Genomic DNA, 21,292 nt, shown 5'->3' with positions numbered 1-21,292 from the left:
GCCCGGCCCTCCCCTCCTCCTCCGCCCGCCACCCCCGCGGGGCCGGGCCGGGCCGCCCCACGCGGCCCCTCCCGCCCTGGCCCCCCGCCCCCGGGGCTGCCCTGCCCCACCGCAGCACCAGGCTCGGGGGAGGGAGCCCAGAAGCGGCTGCTGTCGAGGAAGGCAGGGCGGCCCAGGCGGGGTGAGAGGCTGGGGGAGAGCGGCCTGGCAGCGGGACGGGGAGGGGGAACGACTGCCCTGCAGGAACCAGGGAGTCCCGAAGGGGAAGCAGGGGCACTTCAGTCCCCGTCACCCCAGGTTGTGCCCCTCTCCCCCTCCCGTTACCCAGCTTTGGGAGGGGTCTCTGGGAAGGGTGCAACAACCAGGGGAATCACTGATTGGGCAACCCCTCTCCCTGCCCCTGTCTGTGGGGAAACAATGGAGGAATGGAGGTTTTGACCCAATCCTGATGTCTGCCGAGACAGCAGCGGGCCGGGCGTGCTGGCGGGGCCGGGGACAGGGCATGCCTGTGTGCCAAGGCCTATGACCCAGGAGAGGGTCGGGGGTTCGGCAGCCACCACGTGTGACGCTTGACGGTCTCAAATCGCCTGGTCCCTGGTGCTAACACACGGGCTCAGGTGTGCGAGTCCTGGGGCCGCGGCAGCCGCGGCTGGGGCTGGCCACGGCCCTGGTGCGGGCACAGGAGCCCGCTGAGCCCGGTCCGGCCGCGCCGGGCTGGTTCTCGTTAACCGGGAGCGCGCGGTGCCGCTGCTGGGGCGGCTGTGAGGGGCAAACAGCCCTTAACTCGGGTTCCCTGGGCTCCACCGGGGGACACAGGGCTTTTGGCAGCTGTCTGAAAAGTCGCCTCAGCACCCAGGGGAAAGGTTTACAGGTAAATAAGCAGCAGGGAGCGGGTATGAAGGATGGAAGCGTTTGAACAGCACAGCCCTGGCTGCATGCAGGCTGGGACAGATGCCTGGGTTTATACAACCAAGTTTTGCTTGGGCACGTGCAACACGTAAACTCATGTGTAAATCTTTACCAGGTACAGGTGTCCCTCAAGAACACTTTGCCCTCGCTCTTTGTGGTGCCGGAGTAGAAACACACTGCAGTGCGCCCGTCCCAGCAAACCCTGCCGAGGTAGGTAAATATGTTCGTTCTCATTTTACAGATGGATAAGCAGAAACAGAGAGATACCAAGTGACTTGCCCTAAAGGTTAAACACCAGGTCTGAAACATAACCCAGGACTCCCGACTGAAGAACTTGTGCGGCTGTTTCATTAAAGATATCCAGGAAATTAAACCATTCTAAGCTAATAGGGTGGGTATTGTAATTCTAAACCGCTTTGGCAATGTGGTCTTCTAAATTCACAAAACTAATTCAGTTTCACAATCCTATCACGTAATTCACAGCACGGCTTTGTTTTTAAGCTTCAATACAACAAACATTTTTGTTCCAATAACAGAAAATGTTTTCTTCTGCTGCAGTTAGAAACTCCTTTGGTCCAAGGCAGACAGGCAGTGGCGTTCTGCAGCATCACTCCGTGTGCGAGTGTGCAAGGACAGAGTGTTTCATTGCCGCTGGACTTTTTCTGTTCCATAGTTCTGCAATTTCTATTGAAGTCTTCTCCATTTTTTTTCGCTGGTTTGGTTGGTTTTTTTATGTGGGGGGGACTTTTCTGTTCGCTTGTGGGTGGTTTGTTTGTTTGGTTTTTCCTATTTTATAGCCTTGTAGAAATCAGTCCTCCCTTAGAGCTACAAAGGGCTGAAGCTGCCCTCCGGACCTCCCTGCCGCTGCGGTCAGGCTCCTTTGTGCCTTGCTGCAGACAGGGTGACAACACACTGCATTCCAGCCTGGGGGTGACCTTGCTGCATGGCATCAGGGATTGAGTTGGCGTCACAGCGGTGACCACGCACGCACCTGTGTGGGGAGCACAGCCATGGACCGGGGTGGCCACTGTCACCTGTAACAATGGTCACCCTTCAGAGGTGGCTGAAACCTGGGTGAGACCACCAGCATTCACCACGTGGGGAAATAGATGCAATTAACTTGTTTATGTCCGTCCCTCTCTCCAGTGCTCATGAGCAATAGCTAGTGACAGTATTTTGATTGATTCTTCAAATAATAAAAATTCAGTTCTGTGTCATGTCCTGTCCCTGTGGTTGGTGAGGTGGCTTTACAGTCTTAGGGTGTCTGTGGTGGGTTGGAAGTCTTCTTGAAGAACCCAAGTTCAGAATTTGACCTCAGTGGGACCCACCTGATCACCCACTTTCTTACGACATTGCAGTGGTTGAATGCCTAGCAAATACAGTTGATGAGATCATTTGATCATTGATTAAACATATCTTTGATTATATGTGATTTTGGTTAAATGTTTGCATTTTGATTATTTTCATTGAAGTCAAAATGCTCTACAGCAAGATAGTGATTTCAATAATGTTTTCAATAAACACTTTTCTGAAGCCATTTCCACAAGGAGAGCTGGGGGAACTAAAAAAATACGTATTTTTGATCAAGATACAGCATTTTCCCACACATTAACTTTGCAAAAACACTAGAGGTTTTTTGCAGCACTTCCAATGGTGAATGCTGCACAGTTGTAAACCTCGGAAGCTGTCACAGAATGGGTTTGGTGTCCTGCAGCCACTGGTCCTGCCAGGTCTGCTTGCTTTGTGTGTCTGAGCATTCCTGGAGGAAGGCAGGGCAGCTCGGACTCCATGCTGACTTTCTTCTTCCTGTTTCCACTTTTCTTCCTGTGATTTCTGTTTCCCCTCATGGATACATCTCCCCTCCAGGCCACAGACACAACTGCTGTGTGTTTACCGACTTATTCTTTGTTGAAAGCCATATGGCAGCTCTCGCAGCCAACGGTCCATTTTAGGAGGAAATTATTTTTCAGCTTTCTGCTTGTGAATTCTGAGTTCTAGAGTCATGAATGAAATAATTTTGGTTTATATGGGAATTTCTTTCCAAGAGCTCCAGTTTGCCTGTTTCAGGTGCAGTGCAGGTACATCAGGGCCACATTGAAACCTGCAGGAAACCCTTGATTACCTGGAGACCTGCGTGTGGGCAGTTTGGTGAGCTGTGTGCTCCGAATAAAACAGAGATACTCAAGCTCAGTATGGCAAAGTCAATCTAAATATATTCTGATTACAGTCTAGTAACTTGTAAATAAGCCTCACACCTCACAGATGATTTTTTAAAGTGTTAAAATTCAGAAAAAATCTAAACCACGAGTTATGTGCATACCTGCATTCAGGTGCCTTTGTTAAATTATATTGAAGTTATAATTTGATTCCTTTCATTTTCATAATATATGCTATTATATGAGTAATGCATGTTGGACATGGCCCTGGAGCACAGCTAGTTTGAGTTAGAGGAAAATCTCTGAAATCTCATCCATGCCAGCAATTCCCACCCAAGCCCCCAGCACATACAAGTGCTAATTTAGCTCTCCTAAACACAGAGTGATAACTAGGGAGGGTTTATCTCCAAGGGATGGAAACAATGCTTGCTTTTAGATAAGGGTTGTTTATGTGTGCTCCTCGCATGAGGATGAGTAGTTGCTCCTGCAGAGCCTTCCTCCTTTTCCAGATGCAGTCTGGGCTGGATCTGAGCGCTCTGCAGCAGCTCTGGGCTTCTCACCCCAGCTGGATGAAGCCCATGAGGGATGCTTGCCGTGGGACGGCCCAGCTGGGAATTACATGACTGGTCTTAACTGAGGAAAAGCCATCTTTAGTCTGTTCAGCATCCTGCAGGAATATGTATATCAAGGGTGGGATTTTGAAACCAAAGCGTTGCTCCCTTTGGTCTTTTTAAAACCCTAGCGCTTCTGTAGCATTTGCTTAGCCCCAGTCTCCTTTTTTATAGTAAGAAAAGGAATTATAAGCTAAAATTTAGGTCAAATCCTGTGTTCTTTATGGCCACAAGAAACTGCTGAGTGAACCCTGACTTCTGCTTGTAGGAAAAAAAAATGGATAAACTGTTTTTCAACACATGTGGCCCTTTAGACTCACAGCTTAAACCTAAAAGCTGGAGTTATTCTCCAGTTCTTTGGATTAATGAAAAACATAGGAAATCCCTTATAAGCATATGAAAAAAAGGTATTGCAGGAGGGACATTGAGAAATGATCCTTAACAACAATTTGATGATTTGGAGGTTGTGTTTGGCATTAAGTGCGCACTGCCATCCAGTGGGCACCGGGGAATTCGCTCCCTGTCACCCACCTCCAATGGCCCAGTGCTGCACGCAGGTACTGCGCATCCCTCAGCTTTTTCAGTTAACATAGTGGGAACCCCACAGGGTCAGGGGTTCCTGGTGAACCCCCCTGCTCTGTACCAGTGAGGAGATGGGGATGGAGGTGTGACAGTACCCTGGGGATGCTGCCAGTTGTCAGCAGGGATGGATGGCTACAGAAGCCCACAGCCCTTCCTCTGCATCGGCCCACCCTGGTTGGTGCAGCCCCATGTGGGGTTGTGGCACAGCCACAGGTTATTGTGTGGCTCAGCAGAAGACACAGAGTGTTGGGAGTCTCTGAGGCAGTTACATCTCTGAGCAATCCTCCTTTTGCATTTCCAGCCCTCTGTAAGGAGAAGCCCTGGCCTGTGGGCAGGAGTGTATTTTAGAGCTCCCTCAAAAACTGCATCCTGATTATCAGCAGGTTTATTAAAAGGTATTTTCTTATTCCATATAAACTCAACTGGCCAAAAATCCTAAGAGAAAGTTACGTTATTTACTGTGCCAAAACACTATATGCACCTTCAGAGGAATTTACAGACACAGCCACTCGTGCTGGGAAGGGAGGTGGTAAGCCTGAAGACTTCAGTTGCACTTTACCTGATGGTCTGTTCAGACCCTAACTTTTGCATGTTGCATACTTGCTTTCCTGCTCAGTGATTTCATTTTTAATGGCTATTACTTGTTCTTCTAGTTGTCTCAGTTGCTCTGCCTTGTCTTGTTTGGTTTGATTCAGGTCCCGAAGCTTCTTCTCCAAATCTGGAAGAGTAGAGACATGCAATGATGCTCATATTTGTTGTGTAAGTAAAACCCAGGGATTAACAGTGTTTCTTTTCCCAGCAGTTTTAGAAGCAATAAGCCCATTTCAAATGAGGAATGTCATGTATGCAACTGGAGGGAAAAGTCTGCCTTTTAGATTGTGAGAGAAACGTGACAGAAGTTAATTTCTCAGCATATGCTTTTGTCCATCAGCTAGTATGGGGCAGGCCATGGAGCTCTTAAAGGAGTTGCCTTAATTGGAAACACTCAAAGGAACAGTGTGTCCACCGACGTGTGTAAAGCCTGGACAATTCGGGCATAATGGGCTTAGATCTCCCTCATTTACAGGACTCTTTCTGCTGGTCGCTGTGAAGCTACACCAATGTAAATATACTGGTAATGAGTCAAAACCCAATTCACTGCCTGTTTCCAATGCACTTATCGTCTGGGCATTTGGAGTTACTGGGATGCTTTAATACTGCTCTTCAAGGTGTCTGCATCAAGTGTTCATTCAGATCCTGTCCTGAAGAATTCACTCTCAGGATGGAGTTTCTGCTTCTGTTTTGCTGATATTACACAGTATTTTTGGACGTCAAGCCCGGAAGGATCCTAGGCCCAAGGATTCCCAGTGGAAATTGCCAGACCTTCACTACAAGCAAAATTTGGTCCCTGATGTGCAATTACATTACTGTTCTGTTTTGTTGACCCTTTAAACCCATCCAAGAGGCTGTGTGAGGAGTGGTGCCGCGGCAGCCACCGTCTCTGCCACCCACCACCCCTCTGCCTCCTGTCCACAGCCCCGCAGGCCCAGGGCACACTGGCTTCAACTGCACCTCGGTGCCTGTGGGTGGTGGTACCAGAGTGTGGACGGGTGTTTCTCTGCATGTTCCAGCAAGCCAATATTTGCCCCTGGTTTGGTCTGCTATTGCTCAGAGATAATGTTTGAAGGGAAACAACTGATGAAAAACAGCTGCCCGGCAGCTCTCTGTATCACGAGCCGTCACTCAGGTAATGTAAGAAAAAACAGGCTGCAGAGGAAAGATTCAAGGTCCAAATGCCCAGACCAAGTGTATAAATGAAAGCTCCCAGGTATATCTGCAACTGTGTTTTAAGCAGATTTTGTACTTGTCCTGTTTTTAAACTGTCAGAAGCAAATCACCGCAAGTCCCTCTGTGGACACTTCTTAAAACTCTGCTTATAGCAAACAATTTATGTCAGAAAAAGCACATAGGCCAAATAAATTTAACTGGGTTTAAACTGTTTAGGTAGCTTCAAGTAGGGATTTTCACCAGTTAAATTGTTTTAAACCTGATTTCAGGTGAACTTAGTCAGTGTCTGTGGGCAAGGACTTCAATTCAGAAATGTCATGATTTTCACTGCTAGCTATGGAAGTGAGAACATCACCTGTTATCCTTTTAATTTTTCTTTCAGTCTCTTCAGCCAGTTTTTCTGCTGCTTCTTTCAGCTGCTTCACTTTTTCTAGTGTTACTTTTGGAGGTACCCGGGCTTTTAGCTTTTCTTGAAGAATGGTGTACTTTCTTTTAATGTCAGCAAATTCCTGTAACAAAAAGCCATTACTTAGTTTAAGAGCATCTCATAATTAATCTGGCTTGAATAGCTTATTTGAATCAAACTTTAAGTCTTCCGTTCTCTTAAATCTTAAAAAAAAAAGTCTGTGAGTATACATTGAACAATGCGTTGCAAAAACTGATAAAAATCAATTAAACTGCCAGTGGAGCAATGTAAAATGTCAAGGGAGGGTGAGGATGTAAAGAAAAAGATGGTTTAAGATTTCTAAAGCTTATGCTGTTTTTACTTCTTTGATAGGGCTTTTCTGTACATTTCATTTTTGCTATGAGGCTTAATTCAAACATAATTAATTACCTGTAGCATCATTCTTTTTTAAATTTTATTTTCTTACATTTTTGGCTGTAGTAATATTTACTGGCTAACTCCATTCCATGCCAATTTAGATTGCTGTTGAGGCTGCAGTTTAGATTTATACCAGGTTTCTTATAACCTGGAAGCTTGGTCATGCTCCCAGGTTGTGCTGTGGGTGCCTGGTTCTCCTTGCAATTTAGCAAATTTCTAGCATTAATGCATTCTCAAAAATCTGAGCTTCTGAAAAGCACTTGGCCAACAAAAACTCCAAGTAACTCCCACAGCAACTTTCTCTGAAGGAGAATGGCATGGGATGAATGGCCAGGCTGCTTCCATCATGCACATATTTTGATATCTGGTTCTGTGATTTTTCTGTTGTGTTTACTGGTGCCCATGGTGACTACGAGTCTTATACACAGTGTAAGGAAAAATGTCATGGAGTAGCCAAAGAAATGTGTATGTTTTCTTTCATTCAAGCAAACAGAAATGTTATTTGCCAGAAGCCTTAAAATAAAAAAAGAAATTATTCTTAACATGTGGCATTTTACACTGCATGGAAAATGTTAACACAGTTTTGAGGAGAGCAGGGCATCACAATTACACTTCTGAATCAAAAATACGATAAAACATTGAGGAAGTATTTTTCCCCTTAATACACAGCAGAAAGGCTTACATTATCAATATTCTGGGCTTGCTTGTGTGCTGCTTCTGCCCCTGCTCTTGCCTTCATAGCTTGATTCTTGTTCATCAGCATTTTTGCCTGCAATGTGGCAATTTCATCTTCCATCTCAGACTGCTTTGCTGACAAGTCATTTAGTTCATCATTTGTCTTGTTCACTTTGTTCTCAGCCTAAAACAGAGCAATCGAATGCTGTGGTTTCTTATGCAATATCTGTCCAGCTTGCAGTGCATGATAATGAAGGAGATTTATGTAAACTAATTAAGAAGAGGAGACCCTTAAACATTATGGAATCAATGTAATATCTGTGCCACATTCTGGTTTTATTTATGTAAATTTACATTAAGAAAACATTAAGATAAAGTATCCTTTTCTAAAATGTATGTAGTAAATAAATTAAAATATTTACAGTGAGATACCTGTGAGATTTGTGTTCTGATGGCCCGTATCTCTTCATGTAACTCGATTAAGGTGTTTTTGGAGCGTCCTTGGGACTTCACAACATTTTTTAGTTTATTATTCATTTCATCCACAGGCAGAAGAGCTTTAGCTGCTTTGCTAAAATGGAAAAATAGAAGCATGTGTAGTATCATGGTGTGGAGAGCAAAGAAATAACATATTTCAAATGCACCCATGTTCACATGCTGGAATGTTCCCCTGAGTCAAACAACAACTGTCAGAATTGTGGTTCCTAAGTTGGCAAAGCAAAACCTCAGTAAGGGAGGTTGTGTGGGAGCACATGTGCTGCTGGATTAAAGGTAAGGCTGGATGCTGCCAGCTGGTGCACAGGTAGTAAGGACAGCTCACTTACGGGCAAACATATTTTCTGTCTCTGTATTTTAAACCTCGAAGTAAACTGTAGGTAATAGTTCCAACGTGGATGCACATAGCTACCTTCTCAGTGTCATCCTCAGCAAGTTTGCAGATGACACCAAGCTGAGTGGTGCAGCTGACACATGTGAGGGACGGGATGCCATCCAGAGGGACCTGGACAAGCTCAGGAAGTGGGCTCATGTGAACATCATGAGGCTCAACAAGGACAAGTGCGAGGTCCTGCACCTGGGTTGAGGCAACCTCCGGTATCAATACAGACTGGGTGATGAAGGGATTGAGAGCAGCCCTGTGGAGAAGGACTTGGGGCTACTGGTAGATGAGAGATTGGACATGACCCAGCAATGTGCTCCTGCAGCCCAGAAAGCCAGTTGTGTCCTGGGCTGCATCAACAGGAGCGTGGCCAACAGGAGCATGGCCAGCAGGTCAAGGGAGGTGATTCTGCTGCTCTGCTCTGGTGAGACCCCACCTGCAGTGTTGAGTCCAGCTCTGGAGCCCTCAGTACAGGGAAGACATGGACCTGTTGGAGAGGGGCCAGAGGAGGGACACCAAGGTAAGCAGAGGGCTGGAACAGCTCTATCGTGAGGACAGGCTGAGAGAGTTGGGTTTGTTCTGCCTGAAAAATAGAAGGCTCCAGGGAGACCTTATTGTGGCCTTTCAGTACTTAAAAAGAGAGATGGGGACAGACTTTTTAGCAGGGCCTGTTGTGACAGGACAAGGAGTAATGGTTTTACACTGAAGGAAGGGAGACTCAGGCTAGACATGAGAAAATTTTTTACAATGAGGCTGGTGAAACACTGGCCCAGGTTGCCCAGAGAGGTGGTAGATGCCCCATCCCTAGAGACATCCAAGGCCAGGCTGGATGGAGCTCTGAGCAACCTGATTTAGTTGAAGATGTCCCTGCTCATTGCAGGGGGTTGGACTACATGGCCTTTGAAGGTCCCTTCCAACCCAAACCATTCTATGATTCTCCTCTTTGACTCAGCAGGCAGAGGAGCCACAAGCTGGTGGGAGCTGCCGCCTTGCAGCAGGTCAGCTCCTGCAGCCCAAGTGGTCGTGGCTCGTCCCTGCTGGAGAGACCCTGTGGAAATGCCAAGCTGAAATCTGCTGCCATCTGAGCTTTCCCTCCGATGCTCCTGCCTGGGGTATGGAGCAGTCCTGCCATGCACTGCGCCACCCCAGCTCAAGAGGTCACATCAGTACGAGAATACCCTACTCACTCAGCTTCTTGTGCCTCCACCAGCAGTGTCTGAGCTTCCTCCCATTTTCTTTTTCTCTTACTTGCATTCATTTTGTACTTCTCACAGGGCTTCATAATGCTCCTGATTTTGTCAAGCATGACTGTGAGCTCTCGTGAAGTCAGGGGAAGGTTTATTTGCAGAATGTAATTTGCCACCTTCTCTGTGTCTTCTGGAGGTGCGCTCTCATCTGCAACAGAAACAGGGCTGAGAGTATCCTGAAGCAGCTCCTTCCTCCTAGTGAAATGTAAATGATCATTATGGCTGCCTACTCTTTGAGTTATGTGGGAGAATAAAGCTGACAGGCACAGCAAGGGGGTAAGTGAATTATCTCCAACATTTTGTAATTTAATATTATGCTTCCAGGTACTGCTGTTAGTGTTGTCAGGACTGGCTAAATGAGGATTTGAACCCACTTTGAACTGGGTTATTAAAATTCTGATGTAGAACTGAGCCTGTGGAAGGTTTTAAATCGGTGCATGGCACAGCTAGATGTGTCAGAGCCCATTTCTCTGTCAGCCCCCAGATCAAAGAGGTGCTGGAGAGACTGGGGTGTGAATGGAGCTTTCCAAGCCGGCTGGTGGGTGTAATCCCTTCCCTGGAGCTGCCACAACATTGAGAGTGGGTCCTTCACTGGCTAATGAGAAAGGCTAAGCTACAGAGGGAACTTGGGTCAGACTCAGATAGGATGGGAATTTAAAGTAGAAAAAACATATTTTGACAACTCCCCTTACAAATGATCTCGTCCTAATTCTTTGCTAAGAGGCAGAGGCACACAGAACTAGAGTAGCCACTGCCTTGTAAAGTCTCAGCATCACTTCTGTTTTCTGCTTAGTTCCCTGTATAGACAAGACCTCGGGTGATAAAACAGTTGAAACATATTATGCTAGTGCCCCAAAGTAACTCACCAAGAATTAAATAGAAGACAGTTACTGTGCGAACAGTTGTGTATTCCTGAAAGCTATTTTCTGTAGAAATATATTCATCTAAAACTACCATTCATGTCATTATAGAGTACAGCAGATTTAATGTAACTGTACACATCTCAGATGTTACAGTTCTTAAACTTCAATTTTCAAAACAAAAATTCAGAAAAAAATGCCTTTGTAATTGTTAGTAAATGCCAAAGGTGGAATTTACAATTGCTATCTGAAAAGGACTTAGATGGACTTTTTCTTCCAATTCAATCAAATAACTTAAATATTCACCGACAAAGGAGGTCCTCTGTCCTCTGTCCTTACTGCCGTTTGGATGTAGAGGTATGAATGCTGAAGGACTGCCAACATGAAATCCTTAGAAACTATGAGATCAGCTGCATTCAAGAGATTAAAAGAATCCTACCACATTTAAACTCCTTTGATGTGCATCTGGTAAAAAAACGTAGACTCTGTTTCTTACGGCATTTTTTTGCAATTGCGAGGGTGGAAAAAGTTTTAGGGTATGTATGGTTGTTTTGTTACTTTTTATGAGAGCTGTGAAGTTCTACCAGAATCCTTTGATTCCTCGAGTTACAGCTTTACGGAGAGGACAGAGCAATATGTGTCCTAATTCCCACGCTCCCTGCAGAGAGCCTCTATTTAGGAGCCTGGAAGAAGGGGGTGGAATAACAATTTGAGGATGTACTGGACAGGCCCGAACATTATATATGATATGAAATTGTGGTAGTAGTCCTTTATTCAGATACACTAGGAACTGATAGAATTACTTGCATTATTCAAATTAAGCAAATTAATAAAAGCTGAAAATCAGAACATAAGCGATCTATTGGAAAATTAATACCAGGTACTGTCACCTGGGAGAAAGAAGCACTAAAAAAAGAGATTGAAAAAGATTGCACAGATGAGGAGGTAGATGAGAAATCTGATGCGTATACAGATAGATAATTTTATGGCCATCTATTATGCTATATTTTATTGGAATGTATATTAAAAATGAGCCAGAAAGAGCTTTGCGCGTTTACCTAACAAGAAGTCTTTCACTTTTCGGATGAACTCCTTAGTGATCTCTTGGTCAACTTCAATTTGATTCTTAGCCCTCTCCAGTTGCCCTTTAAATTGTGAGCCTTTCAACTTGCTCTCTTCTGCCGTTTTCCTGATGCTTTTGACCTGGAAGTATTATTAGAAATAGTGCCATTTTCTGGAAGTTATCTATCATTGCTTGGCAAGTTGAGCTCTGACACAAAAATGAGTTTGATCCAAGCCTCAGCTGGAATCACTTAATATGGCTTTGAAAAGTAGTAGGAGACCCTTTGGGGAACTCCAGAAGTTGCTACATCATGGCCTTCATCTGGCCTCAGAAAAAGCCTAAATCAAACATTTTTTTTCTCTTCACAACCACTGCTAAACCACAGGCCCTTCTGTTTCTGAAAGAAGGTGCTGACTGTTACTTTCTGTTGCAGTATTGCAGCACGTCAGTGATCAGGTTCAGTACAGAAAAATGCATGTAATTTCATTTTCCTTTTCATACTGGAATTGCTGTTAAAAATACACTTAAGAGGACACAAATAAGAAAGGCAGAGTTTAAGGCTTGTCTTTAGAAGTTACATTTTGCCATTACATTAGTATTCTTGATCATTTAAATGAGAGTTTTAGATTAATCATCACATTCCAACAGTATTTTAGTTTCTTTGGGCTATGCTTTGCCTTAAGGAAATGCACAGGTACAGCTGCTTTGTGGTTTGTGGAGGGAAGAGATTTGCTGTTTCCCCATGAAACCAGGAAAACAGTGATTTTTTTTTTACTGCTGGAGCATCTCAAAATACTTGGCACATATTACCACAGAGCTGCCTGAAGCTGATGAGTGCTAAAGACAGGGTCCAAGCAGCACCAAAGGCAACGTCCCTGCAGCCTGGCGCTCCTCACCTCGGTGTGGGATGCCTTTTGCTGCAGCCTCTCTGTGTCCTGGGGCCCAGGCATGTGCCCAATTGCTCATTTCTAAACCCATTTGCTGGGATGCAGAATGTATTTTAAAAGGAGGAAATGGATGCCCAGGCACCCTCCAGGGACAGGACAAAGCCAGAGCAGAACGACATTTCTATTGGAAAATGTGTTTTGCCTGTAACTGTAACAGGCATCATCTTTGATTGTTAATGAGAACAAACTGCCTCTAGTGGTGTTTTGGGATTTATCAGGTTTTTTTTTTTCTTGGCACATGTTGCATTGGCCACACTTTGTTTGTGATATTTTCACTGCTGCTGTGCAGTGCAGCAAACTACTTGATGCCCTTCTAAACATCACTGGGGGCAAAAGAGCTTTGTCTTGAAATTACTTGCAAAAACTATTTAATGGCAAATGTAAGAGTAATAAGATGTGTAATTTGACCTTAATGCTATGCACAGCAGCAATCCCATTGCAATAAGCATGGGCCATACTCTGGCTGCTAACTAATGGCACCATTTGAACCTTTCCCAAATAAAAATATAGACAATATTAGCCTGATGCCACCAAATTCCATAGGCATAGGGCATCATGACCCATGAGACGTTGGCAGTTGTGAGGAAGAGGAAAGCGTAGCTAGGGCCACAGTCGCTCGGTGAGACTGGCGCCTAATACTCCCAGTACTGAACGATGGTGTTGGGACAGAGTCCATCACTAGGTCACTGCTTTGACCAAGGAGCAAGTGAGTTTTTTTAGATTTGAGACCTCCCAAATGTCATCCTCCATCCATTTAACCGAACAAATGTAGGTTTGATATACAGTACCTGATTCTCAGGTCCCCGTAGCTGAGTAGTCAAGTTATTTAGCAACACAGCGGTCTCCTCAGCTTTCCTGAAGGCATCAGTGGACAGTGGAAGAGCTCCGCTGCAATTTGGGCCACCGCACTGCCTGAGTCCGTGCCTGTCCTGGCACAAAGCCCCCCCACAGGCTGCTGTGACACAGGGCTGGTCTCCTGGCACACCACAGATCTGCAATAAGGAAGATGCTTATGTCAGGACTCCTCTGGGCACCTGAGACTCTCCTGAGGGAAGGAAGATGTTTGACATCATATGAACAGTGAACACAGGATGGTATTTTCCCAAAGAGAGAGTGGTCTGGTCTCTCCAACGATGGGTATCGCTGCCAGTTACGGGTCCCAATTCCCCAACTTGAAGGATGCAGTGGCAGCCCATGGCTCCAAGCCTGCCCTTGCAGGAGCTGTTGTTTGTCTCCTTGTGTTGCACTAAGACCCTTGCTTCACTCCTTTATGGCAAAAGGGCTGAAACTGTTCCCTGGCCACATCCAGCCCATGGGCCAGTGGCTTGTTCTAAAAGATCCAGATCACCTCTCACAAAACATGGTACCATGTCTAGCCCTCCGTATATTTTGACACAGATGTTGAGACTAAAGGCCTAGATGGATGATCTCTTGCAGATCTGGCAGTGTTGGCTGAAGGTGCTTACAGGCACTAATTGCTGCCCTGCAGAAGGACAGAAATCCCTTCCCCTCCCATGGGTGATGCAAAGGTTGTTTGAGCATTCCCCATCCACTCCAGGGCAAAGATGCTCTGCTTAGTATAAGTCACTGATGGAGGAGGTTTGGGTTAATCTTTCTCAATATACACTGAAGTCCTCCTGAGACTAGAGAGTGCTTAAACAGTTCCTTGCACTGGGCCTGCCCTGGGAGCAACAGCTTCCAGAAGGCTGGTAGGAACCACAGCTGAGAAGTGCAGCTGTTTCTGACATGACTGCAAGTCTGTGCCAGGGACGTGTTGTTTTCCAGATTTAAAAATGCATGTAAGCACTCTTTAAAAACAAAATCTACTAACAGCACCAAAAAAAGAGACTTTTGTTTAGCTCCCATTCAAAATTCACAGTGCCTACCTTTTCGTTCAAGTTTTGGATGTTGGGGCTCCCGATGCTCCTGAGCTGCTCCAGCACATGGCTTGCTTTCAGAGCCTGACGTCCCAACATAGCGAGCGCATGGTTCCTGGTGTACTCTGAGTATCTTACAACAGGGGTTGTCCCACTAGTCTTCTGCTCTGCCAGCAATGATACTTCAAAGTGTTTCCTAATGTTGCTCATGGCCTCTATAGCAACAGAAATAGGCTTTAGTACTGACTGCATTTTGATTGCATTTAATTCTTGTATTTATTTCAATTCTGGACAAATGGTGAGTGACAGATGATTCAGTTTGGTGTCACTGGTGCTTGATTTGGGACACCATGGAGGGACAGGAGCTGCCATTTCCTCAGTCAAGCTTTTTAGTCCTTTACTCAGCCAGTTGCCAAACAGCAATAGTTACCGATCCCCATAAAACCTGCTAAAGTAGATGCACGCACAGTGATCCCATGTCATTCCTCAGAGACCAATGTGTATGAGAAGCCAATGGAAGGTTAAAAAGTAGGAGATGGATCCCATTAATGACACAAACGGCTACTGATCTGCATTAATCAGTAGCACACGCATTGCTGTGTTGATTTGATAAAGCTCCTGTCATTTATGCTATTTTGAAGTTTACGCAGGAGAATTGTTTCTGCCAGTTGTAAGACCTATGAAATGACCAGCTCTCTGTGTGTGAGTCAGGAAAGCATTTGTCCTGTCTCTGTTCAGCATAGCACCCAAAAGTTAAACGGTCTGCTGAACTGAGGCCAAAATTTAGATTACAAATGGGAATTTATGAGTTTTCTTTGGCTCTGGAAAATCCAATTTCAGGGTTGATGTATTTAAAAAAAAGCATTTCCATGATAAGCTTGTAGGCCAGGCAAAAATTACTTTACAGCAAGTCTTTCTTGTTTGCTTAGTGTAAGCTTTCTCTTAAGCAGATTCAAAAGGGTTGGAGAATATTACATTTTTTGCAGATTCATAGCCTAAGGAAAGGATTCCGGCCTTTTGCAAAACACATAATTTAAAGCTGCTGCTGTCCAGGCTTCCCAGATCTCCAGAGAACCCAAAGTTTTCCTCAGATCTCCAGACAGAAGTATGTGCAATGAGCCAGAACTGATGTGTCTGCAGTGAAAAAGCATTAGAGATCACTGATTAACATCCCTCTTTGTGCTGGTAACCGACTCCACTGGCTTAAGTCAATGACAAGGCACTCGTCAAGTCCTGCCTGCTTTGAATCAGGCACTAAAGCCCTTGACCTTGCTTTGATTAAAGCTGAACAGTGTTTAGTTATCATGTGGAAGCAGGGCTATTTATTTTATCTTGTAACTCTGGGAAACAACATACAGTTTAAAGTTAGGTCCTCATACAAAATACCTGGCAAGAGGCTGCTGTAACTCTATATATAAGCCAGAGACTGTTTTCTGTGCAACAATTCTATCACAGCAATATTTTACAGTGGTTCAGCTCTCCATTAAGTGGCCCAAATGCATTTTCCATGCTTGGTTTCTGATAGAGGCGTAAAGCTTCCAAGTTCCTTTACATTAAACACAGTGTCTTTGCACAGGCTTGATATACAGCCTAGGAAGCCGTACTCACTGCATTACCATACCACGGCGGCTGCAAAGCTAGGGGCCAAGGCTGGAAAGCCATAATTTAATGAGATCTCATAAACTGCAAACATTCTTTTAAGGACACTTGTATCTTGTTTTTTTACAGCGATTGAAATTCATCATTAGATATTGACATTTCCAGGTCAGCTGGCTGAGTTTATGCCTGTGAGGAAGTCTCTGAGTCCTGAATTCTTGTTCACTTGATATTCTGCAAAGAGAGGTAGGTAGGAGCCTATTCCCAACATGTCTCTAGAGCACCAGTGCCAAATGTGCCCCAGATGGGGTACATGGCACATCCTGCTCTACCCATCTGCTTGGGCCAGCAAAAAAGAGAGGAAGAAGCAGACAGAGCCATACCGAGGCTGGTCGTGATATGCAGATGGGGTGAGGGAGCCAGGCTTTCTTCCGGATATCAGAGAAGCTGGTTTTCTTGAGGGAAATATTTCTGTGCTGTCAGATGCCTGGTAGCAAGACCAATGAATGGCCCTGACCAGAAATTCAGTTTAAATTGAAGGTCGTCTCCTCCCCACACCCCCATGTGCTTTTTATAGGGCTTTTTATCTGTCTCTTGAGGCTGAAAGATGAAGCGGGTTTGGAACGTGACCAGACAGCACCATGGATGCTTCAGCTGTATGTCCAGTGACCTCCCTCGGATTTATTGTTTTTTTGCCTTCATGCCTTTCTCAGAGTCTGTACAAGACTCAGTAGAATTAGGAAGCGGAGCCTGGGAGAGCTGTGATGGTTGCTCACGTGGGGACCTGAGTGGAAGAGCTGGCCCCGGGGAACTGCCAAGTACAATAGGGCAGGGGAACCCTAAATCTTAATTAATCCCTCTTTCCCTCTCTTCCCGTCCCTCAGCTTTGTATTCTGTTGACTTTTCCTTCTTTTTTTTTGTTCTTGTCTAGGCCAAGAAACCCAAACGAAACACAGAGGAACTGTACATGGGAACACATTGCCTGTACCTAGTGTCTTCTGTGGTGCGCACATTATCTTCTGGGGGTTCATATGTTGGCAGCAATCTCTTTGGAGAGTATACTGCTGACAGTCTCCTGCTGCTGTGGGTGATCTAGCATCTGTTTGAGATTCCCGACTGATATATCCCCGTCTTTGTCCAGAAACCAGTCTGTGACATTGTCATTACTGCTATTGATGGAGACTATACTTAGCTCAAGCACAGATGGTGTAATTCTTTCAAAAATTCCAAGGAACTCATTCTGACTTCATATTTTTTGGTGATGGAGAGCTAGTTCCTTACCACATAAAGTCATGTATTTTCCCATGGGAACACTACAAAGTTGCACTATGACTCTCTGCTTTAATTAAACAAACCATTGCTGTACAACATTCTTTAAGTATATTGCTAAGAGCAAGAGGAGCCAGAAGTGGGGAAAATAATCCTTTGCTGTTCTACTGTCTGATCTGCAAGTCTATACTGTGAAACGAGGTGTCTTTTAAATCCTGATGTAATCGTCAGGATTCAGGAGACTTCTGACTGACATGACCCTGGCACATGCATCTGAAATTTAAGATCCTAGAAATCATGGCATTTTAAGATAAAAGGGAGCTTGGAAAGTCAGTATAAAATGTTGTTAGTATTAACATGTTTGCGCTACTCTAGGAAGCTAAAATCTAGGGATCTTTGAAATGTTGTACGGTTCGATGTTGAGAAAAGCATTCTGAAATTTTGTGGAAAACTTCACCTATTTCAGTTAATGGCTGCCTTACCTTGGAGGTTCAAGTAATGAAAACTTTGGTGCAGATGTATTTTCTGCTGTAGAAGTTCATACACTAGGTCAGCTTCTTCCCCAATGTCTTCTATGTTCTTGTTAAGGTCAGGAAACTCATACAGCGGACTGTGAAGTGGACCCATTTGTGCAACTTTTTGTCTGAAAGGGAAATGGCAGTTATGCAGAAGTCAGACTGGGTTGTTCCTAAACTAGAACTGAGATACACAATATTTTAGAGGACAAGAGAAATTTCTAAATTATCAGAAACATTTACTTGTAATGGCTTATTTAGAAAAACTTTAGAATGAACTGGAAAATTCCAGCATTTAAGTATATGCCTGTGAGGGACAGATAACATATATAAGGATTATTTTGTTCACAAATCTATTGAAAACAGTGGTTTAGTAGGGTGCTGATCAGAAGCGTGACTTGGTGTGCAGGGGTGGGTGGTGCAGCCCATGGGAAGACAGCTTTGTCAGACAAGGGATTTTTTCAGGAGCAGCCGAGCCCTTACTGAATGTAGCCCTGAAAATCCCTGATGTCCGAGAGGGTCTCCAGTGAAAGAACAGGATGTCTCAAAATTCTTTCAATTTCAGAAATGGCATCTTCAAAGGCTTTGAAGCGCATGTCACAGCTGGGCCTTCGTCCTCCTTTAACTTCGAGATTTGCAGCAAACCTCATTAACACCTGAACAGTCTGAGCGAGGGCAGTAATTTCAGTGTCCCATTGATCAAAACAAAGATGACATCGATGGCAAGAGGGAAAGTCTTTCTCAAAGCCACGGCCACACTTGTCACAGAACCGTCCGGTGACGCCAGCGCGGCACTTACAGGCGCCAGTGGCTTTGTCACACGTGGGCTGGCTGGTTCCCTCCGGGTTACACTCGCATGCTGCAAGAAAGGGACAGTGAGTTACATCCAGTTGTTCCTTTTTTATGGGATTAACACGGGCAAAAGGTACAATCATGCATTTCAAGACAATAAAAGCAAATGCAAAAAGAAAAATCATGCATTTCGAGACAATAAAACAAACTGGTGCTTGAGTTAGAGGCACATGGACTGCCTGGCTAATGGCTCTTCTTCATCTCTAACTTCAGTAGCCCCATCATAATCATAGAAGGAACAATATAGATAAACAATATAAACACTTTTATCTGTCTCATAGACAAAAATGAAAGCCTTCTTCTCTAGATATATGTCCCATCTCCCCTACGAATATAAAAGGTAAATGCTTCTTTTGAGGCAGTTTCTAATCCAGTTGTCCCCACTTAGTAATACTTACAAATGCAACGTGTCTGTGAATTGCCAAAATAATTTTCCTCACATTCATCACAACATCTTCCACTGTAACCTGGCTTACATGGACACTGGCCTGTAAACTGTAAAGACAATTAAGGATTAAATAACTTCCTGAAGAGTCATATGGCTGGATATACATTATTTACTGAGTTTCTTTTTCTCGCTGTGACTTATGTTATATAGCTATATGGGCACTGCAGTGACACTGCTTGCACATGATCTCTGAACACCACGGTTAATAGAGTATTGGCCCACACTTGCCATCTTCCTCCTGAAGGCTGTGAAAATAAAATGGGCTTTGAGAGGCAACTTTACTTTACTAATACGAAAGATTTTTTATGTTCCAGTCTACAGATGCTCTTTGACAACTCACCCTCTGACTATGATCTGAGAGAGGATTCTTTTCCTTTACAAAACAGATTACTTTTTTTTTTTGCTCGAGCAAAGTACTCATCTTAACATTTCAACTTTTAACTATATGATATATTAACTGTAACTGAAAACCTCGAGGGTACATAATGGACACTGCCCTAGAAAATTATTTTGGAATTCAGCTCTTAAATTAAACTGCAGGGAATTACAGATCTGATAACTGGTACAGCTCAGAAAAGCAGTAGTAGTTCTTTAAGAGCTAAATTTGGTAGGAAAAATAATAAATCCACTATATAGTCTGCAACAAACAGAAAGCATATTGAAAGGAAAATGTGAAAACACATCAGCAAGAGCTTGGGACAAGCTCCTGGTCCTCTGAAGTCAGCAGCAAAATTGCTGTTGACTCCATGAGACCACAATTTCACCTCTCTATTCTGAAATGTTGGGGTTTTTTTCCTACATTCTAGCCCTAAATGTGCACAGGAATTAAAGATGAGAAAAGGTACTCTAGTGGTCTGATAGATGAGGCATGATTAATGTAATGGCCACAGCTGCTACTTTATGAAAATATACACTTAAAAAAGTACTCATAAGACTCTTGGGTCCAAGCCTGAACTTCCTTCTTTCCTATACGTATACTTGCGAGGCAGTTTTTTTCCTATGTGACATTTTCTTAAAAAGTATTTCTAAGGCCCATTTGACAAAGAAATACACAGGCAAAGAGAAGTTGCTTATAAGCAGAGCCACATTATCAGAACAGCACATTTGAGATAATGACTAAAAGTGTGATTGTGTCAACTGCAAACTTCTGAAGACTTCTTGCTTTCAGGGAGCACAACAGAAAACTCTCCTCATCTATAGGAGGATCACCATTGTGCCATGCCAAAACACTGCCACCCCAGTTCCCAGAAAGCAGAGTGATTTTCTTGCCTGGTTGCACTGGTTGCTTTGGGAGTTTTTTGGATCACAGTCACAGATCTGACATCCTTTTCCACTAGCCAGGTCCCAGTAGCCAGGGGCGCACTGGTCACACGTTGCACCCACCACGTTGGGCAGGCACGGGCAAGCCCCGCTGACCGGGTCACACAGACAGGCTGCGTCCCCTCCTGGGCACATCGCAGGGTGAACACCTGCTACGTTGCATGTGCACCCTGGAAAAAGAAGGGCAGTTACTGCAGCAGATGATAATATGGACAGCTGATGGACAATCAGAGCTGTATATAAAGCCCATGCTGTATGTTTACTTCTTGCACGCTTGAATACATTTTTAATCTCATACAGTTTACTTATCTTTCTGTTGTAGCTTATATATCTCTTTGAGCAAACTTACCAGGAACTTTCACTACTTTTAATATAGGCACAAAAAATGAAACATCGATAATTCTGAATCTTATCAGAATGAAATGTTAAATATTTTGGACAAGGGGAAGCTGGTCTACAGTAGGAAATACCCAGCGTGAGAAACTGAAGTAAGCCAAATACGATAAGAAGCCTTCCTTGTGAGGAGCCAAAAGTTAGTGCTCAACCATTTCTAATGGACATCATCTAAAAATGAATGAGGAATGGGCTTGAGCTGTATTTTAGAGATTCCCAGAAAGAAAGTTTATTGAAAATACCTATGTTTGCCCGGACTGCAGAAATCAGACTCTCAACCAGGCACATTTGTGGAAACAGTCTTTGAGAAACATTGGGAAGAAATTCATGCCTTGCATCTTCTTACACTCCTGTTTTTCTGTTAAAAGTGGGGAGTTATTGACTGTGTCCTCATGGAATCTGTTAAATTGCCTGAACAGTCTCATTCTAGCTGCTTAATGAGCACAACTGGTAAGGCAGGGAGCTCAGCAAGGGATCATCCGGTTAACTAAGTATTGCCAGGTTG

At 44.3% G+C, this 21,292-nt stretch overlaps 1 protein-coding gene and 2 long non-coding RNA genes across 10 annotated transcripts in view; 2 read left to right on the top strand and 1 right to left on the bottom strand.

Moving 5' to 3' along the window:
* Nucleotides 1-81: 81 nt before the first annotated feature.
* LOC110366195 (uncharacterized) lies at nt 82-1,845 on the top strand. Its single transcript, XR_010469618.1, has 3 exons — nt 82-181; nt 1,025-1,119; nt 1,707-1,845. It is a non-coding gene; the product is annotated as an uncharacterized LOC110366195 (long non-coding RNA).
* Nucleotides 1,846-2,404: 559 nt separating this feature from the next.
* Nucleotides 2,405-21,292, bottom strand: part of LAMB4 (laminin subunit beta 4) — a 54,664-nt gene continuing 35,776 nt past the window's right edge. For 6 of the 8 annotated variants that reach the window (XM_065049012.1, XM_065049014.1, XM_065049011.1 and 3 more), the window contains 12 exons: nt 20,344-20,564; nt 19,025-19,121; nt 18,258-18,633; nt 17,742-17,902; nt 14,404-14,609; nt 13,306-13,509; nt 11,566-11,710; nt 9,588-9,795; nt 7,956-8,094; nt 7,531-7,707; nt 6,381-6,534; nt 2,405-4,976 (listed from right to left, as the gene is read on the bottom strand). In XM_065049012.1, coding sequence (XP_064905084.1) covers nt 4,837-4,976; nt 6,381-6,534; nt 7,531-7,707; nt 7,956-8,094; nt 9,588-9,795; nt 11,566-11,710; nt 13,306-13,509; nt 14,404-14,609; nt 17,742-17,902; nt 18,258-18,633; nt 19,025-19,121; nt 20,344-20,564 — 2,228 coding nt within the window. In that variant the 3' untranslated portion in view covers nt 2,405-4,836. Of the gene's footprint in view, nt 4,977-6,380; nt 6,535-7,530; nt 7,708-7,955; nt 8,095-9,587; nt 9,843-11,565; nt 11,711-13,305; nt 13,510-14,403; nt 14,610-17,741; nt 17,903-18,257; nt 18,634-19,024; nt 19,122-20,343; nt 20,565-21,292 lie in introns of those variants that run through there. The other 2 variants (XR_010469614.1, XR_010469615.1) reach the window with 2 other exon arrangements.
* On the top strand, nt 4,931-17,105 carry LOC135578229 (uncharacterized). The gene is made up of 3 exons (XR_010469619.1): nt 4,931-5,017; nt 16,123-16,236; nt 16,922-17,105. It is a non-coding gene; the product is annotated as an uncharacterized LOC135578229 (long non-coding RNA).

The sequence above is a fragment of the Columba livia genome, chromosome 1 (genome assembly GCF_036013475.1).
Source record: "Columba livia isolate bColLiv1 breed racing homer chromosome 1, bColLiv1.pat.W.v2, whole genome shotgun sequence".
NCBI classification, from domain to species: domain Eukaryota; kingdom Metazoa; phylum Chordata; class Aves; order Columbiformes; family Columbidae; genus Columba; species Columba livia.
This window is presented reverse-complemented; position numbering and strand designations above follow the sequence as displayed.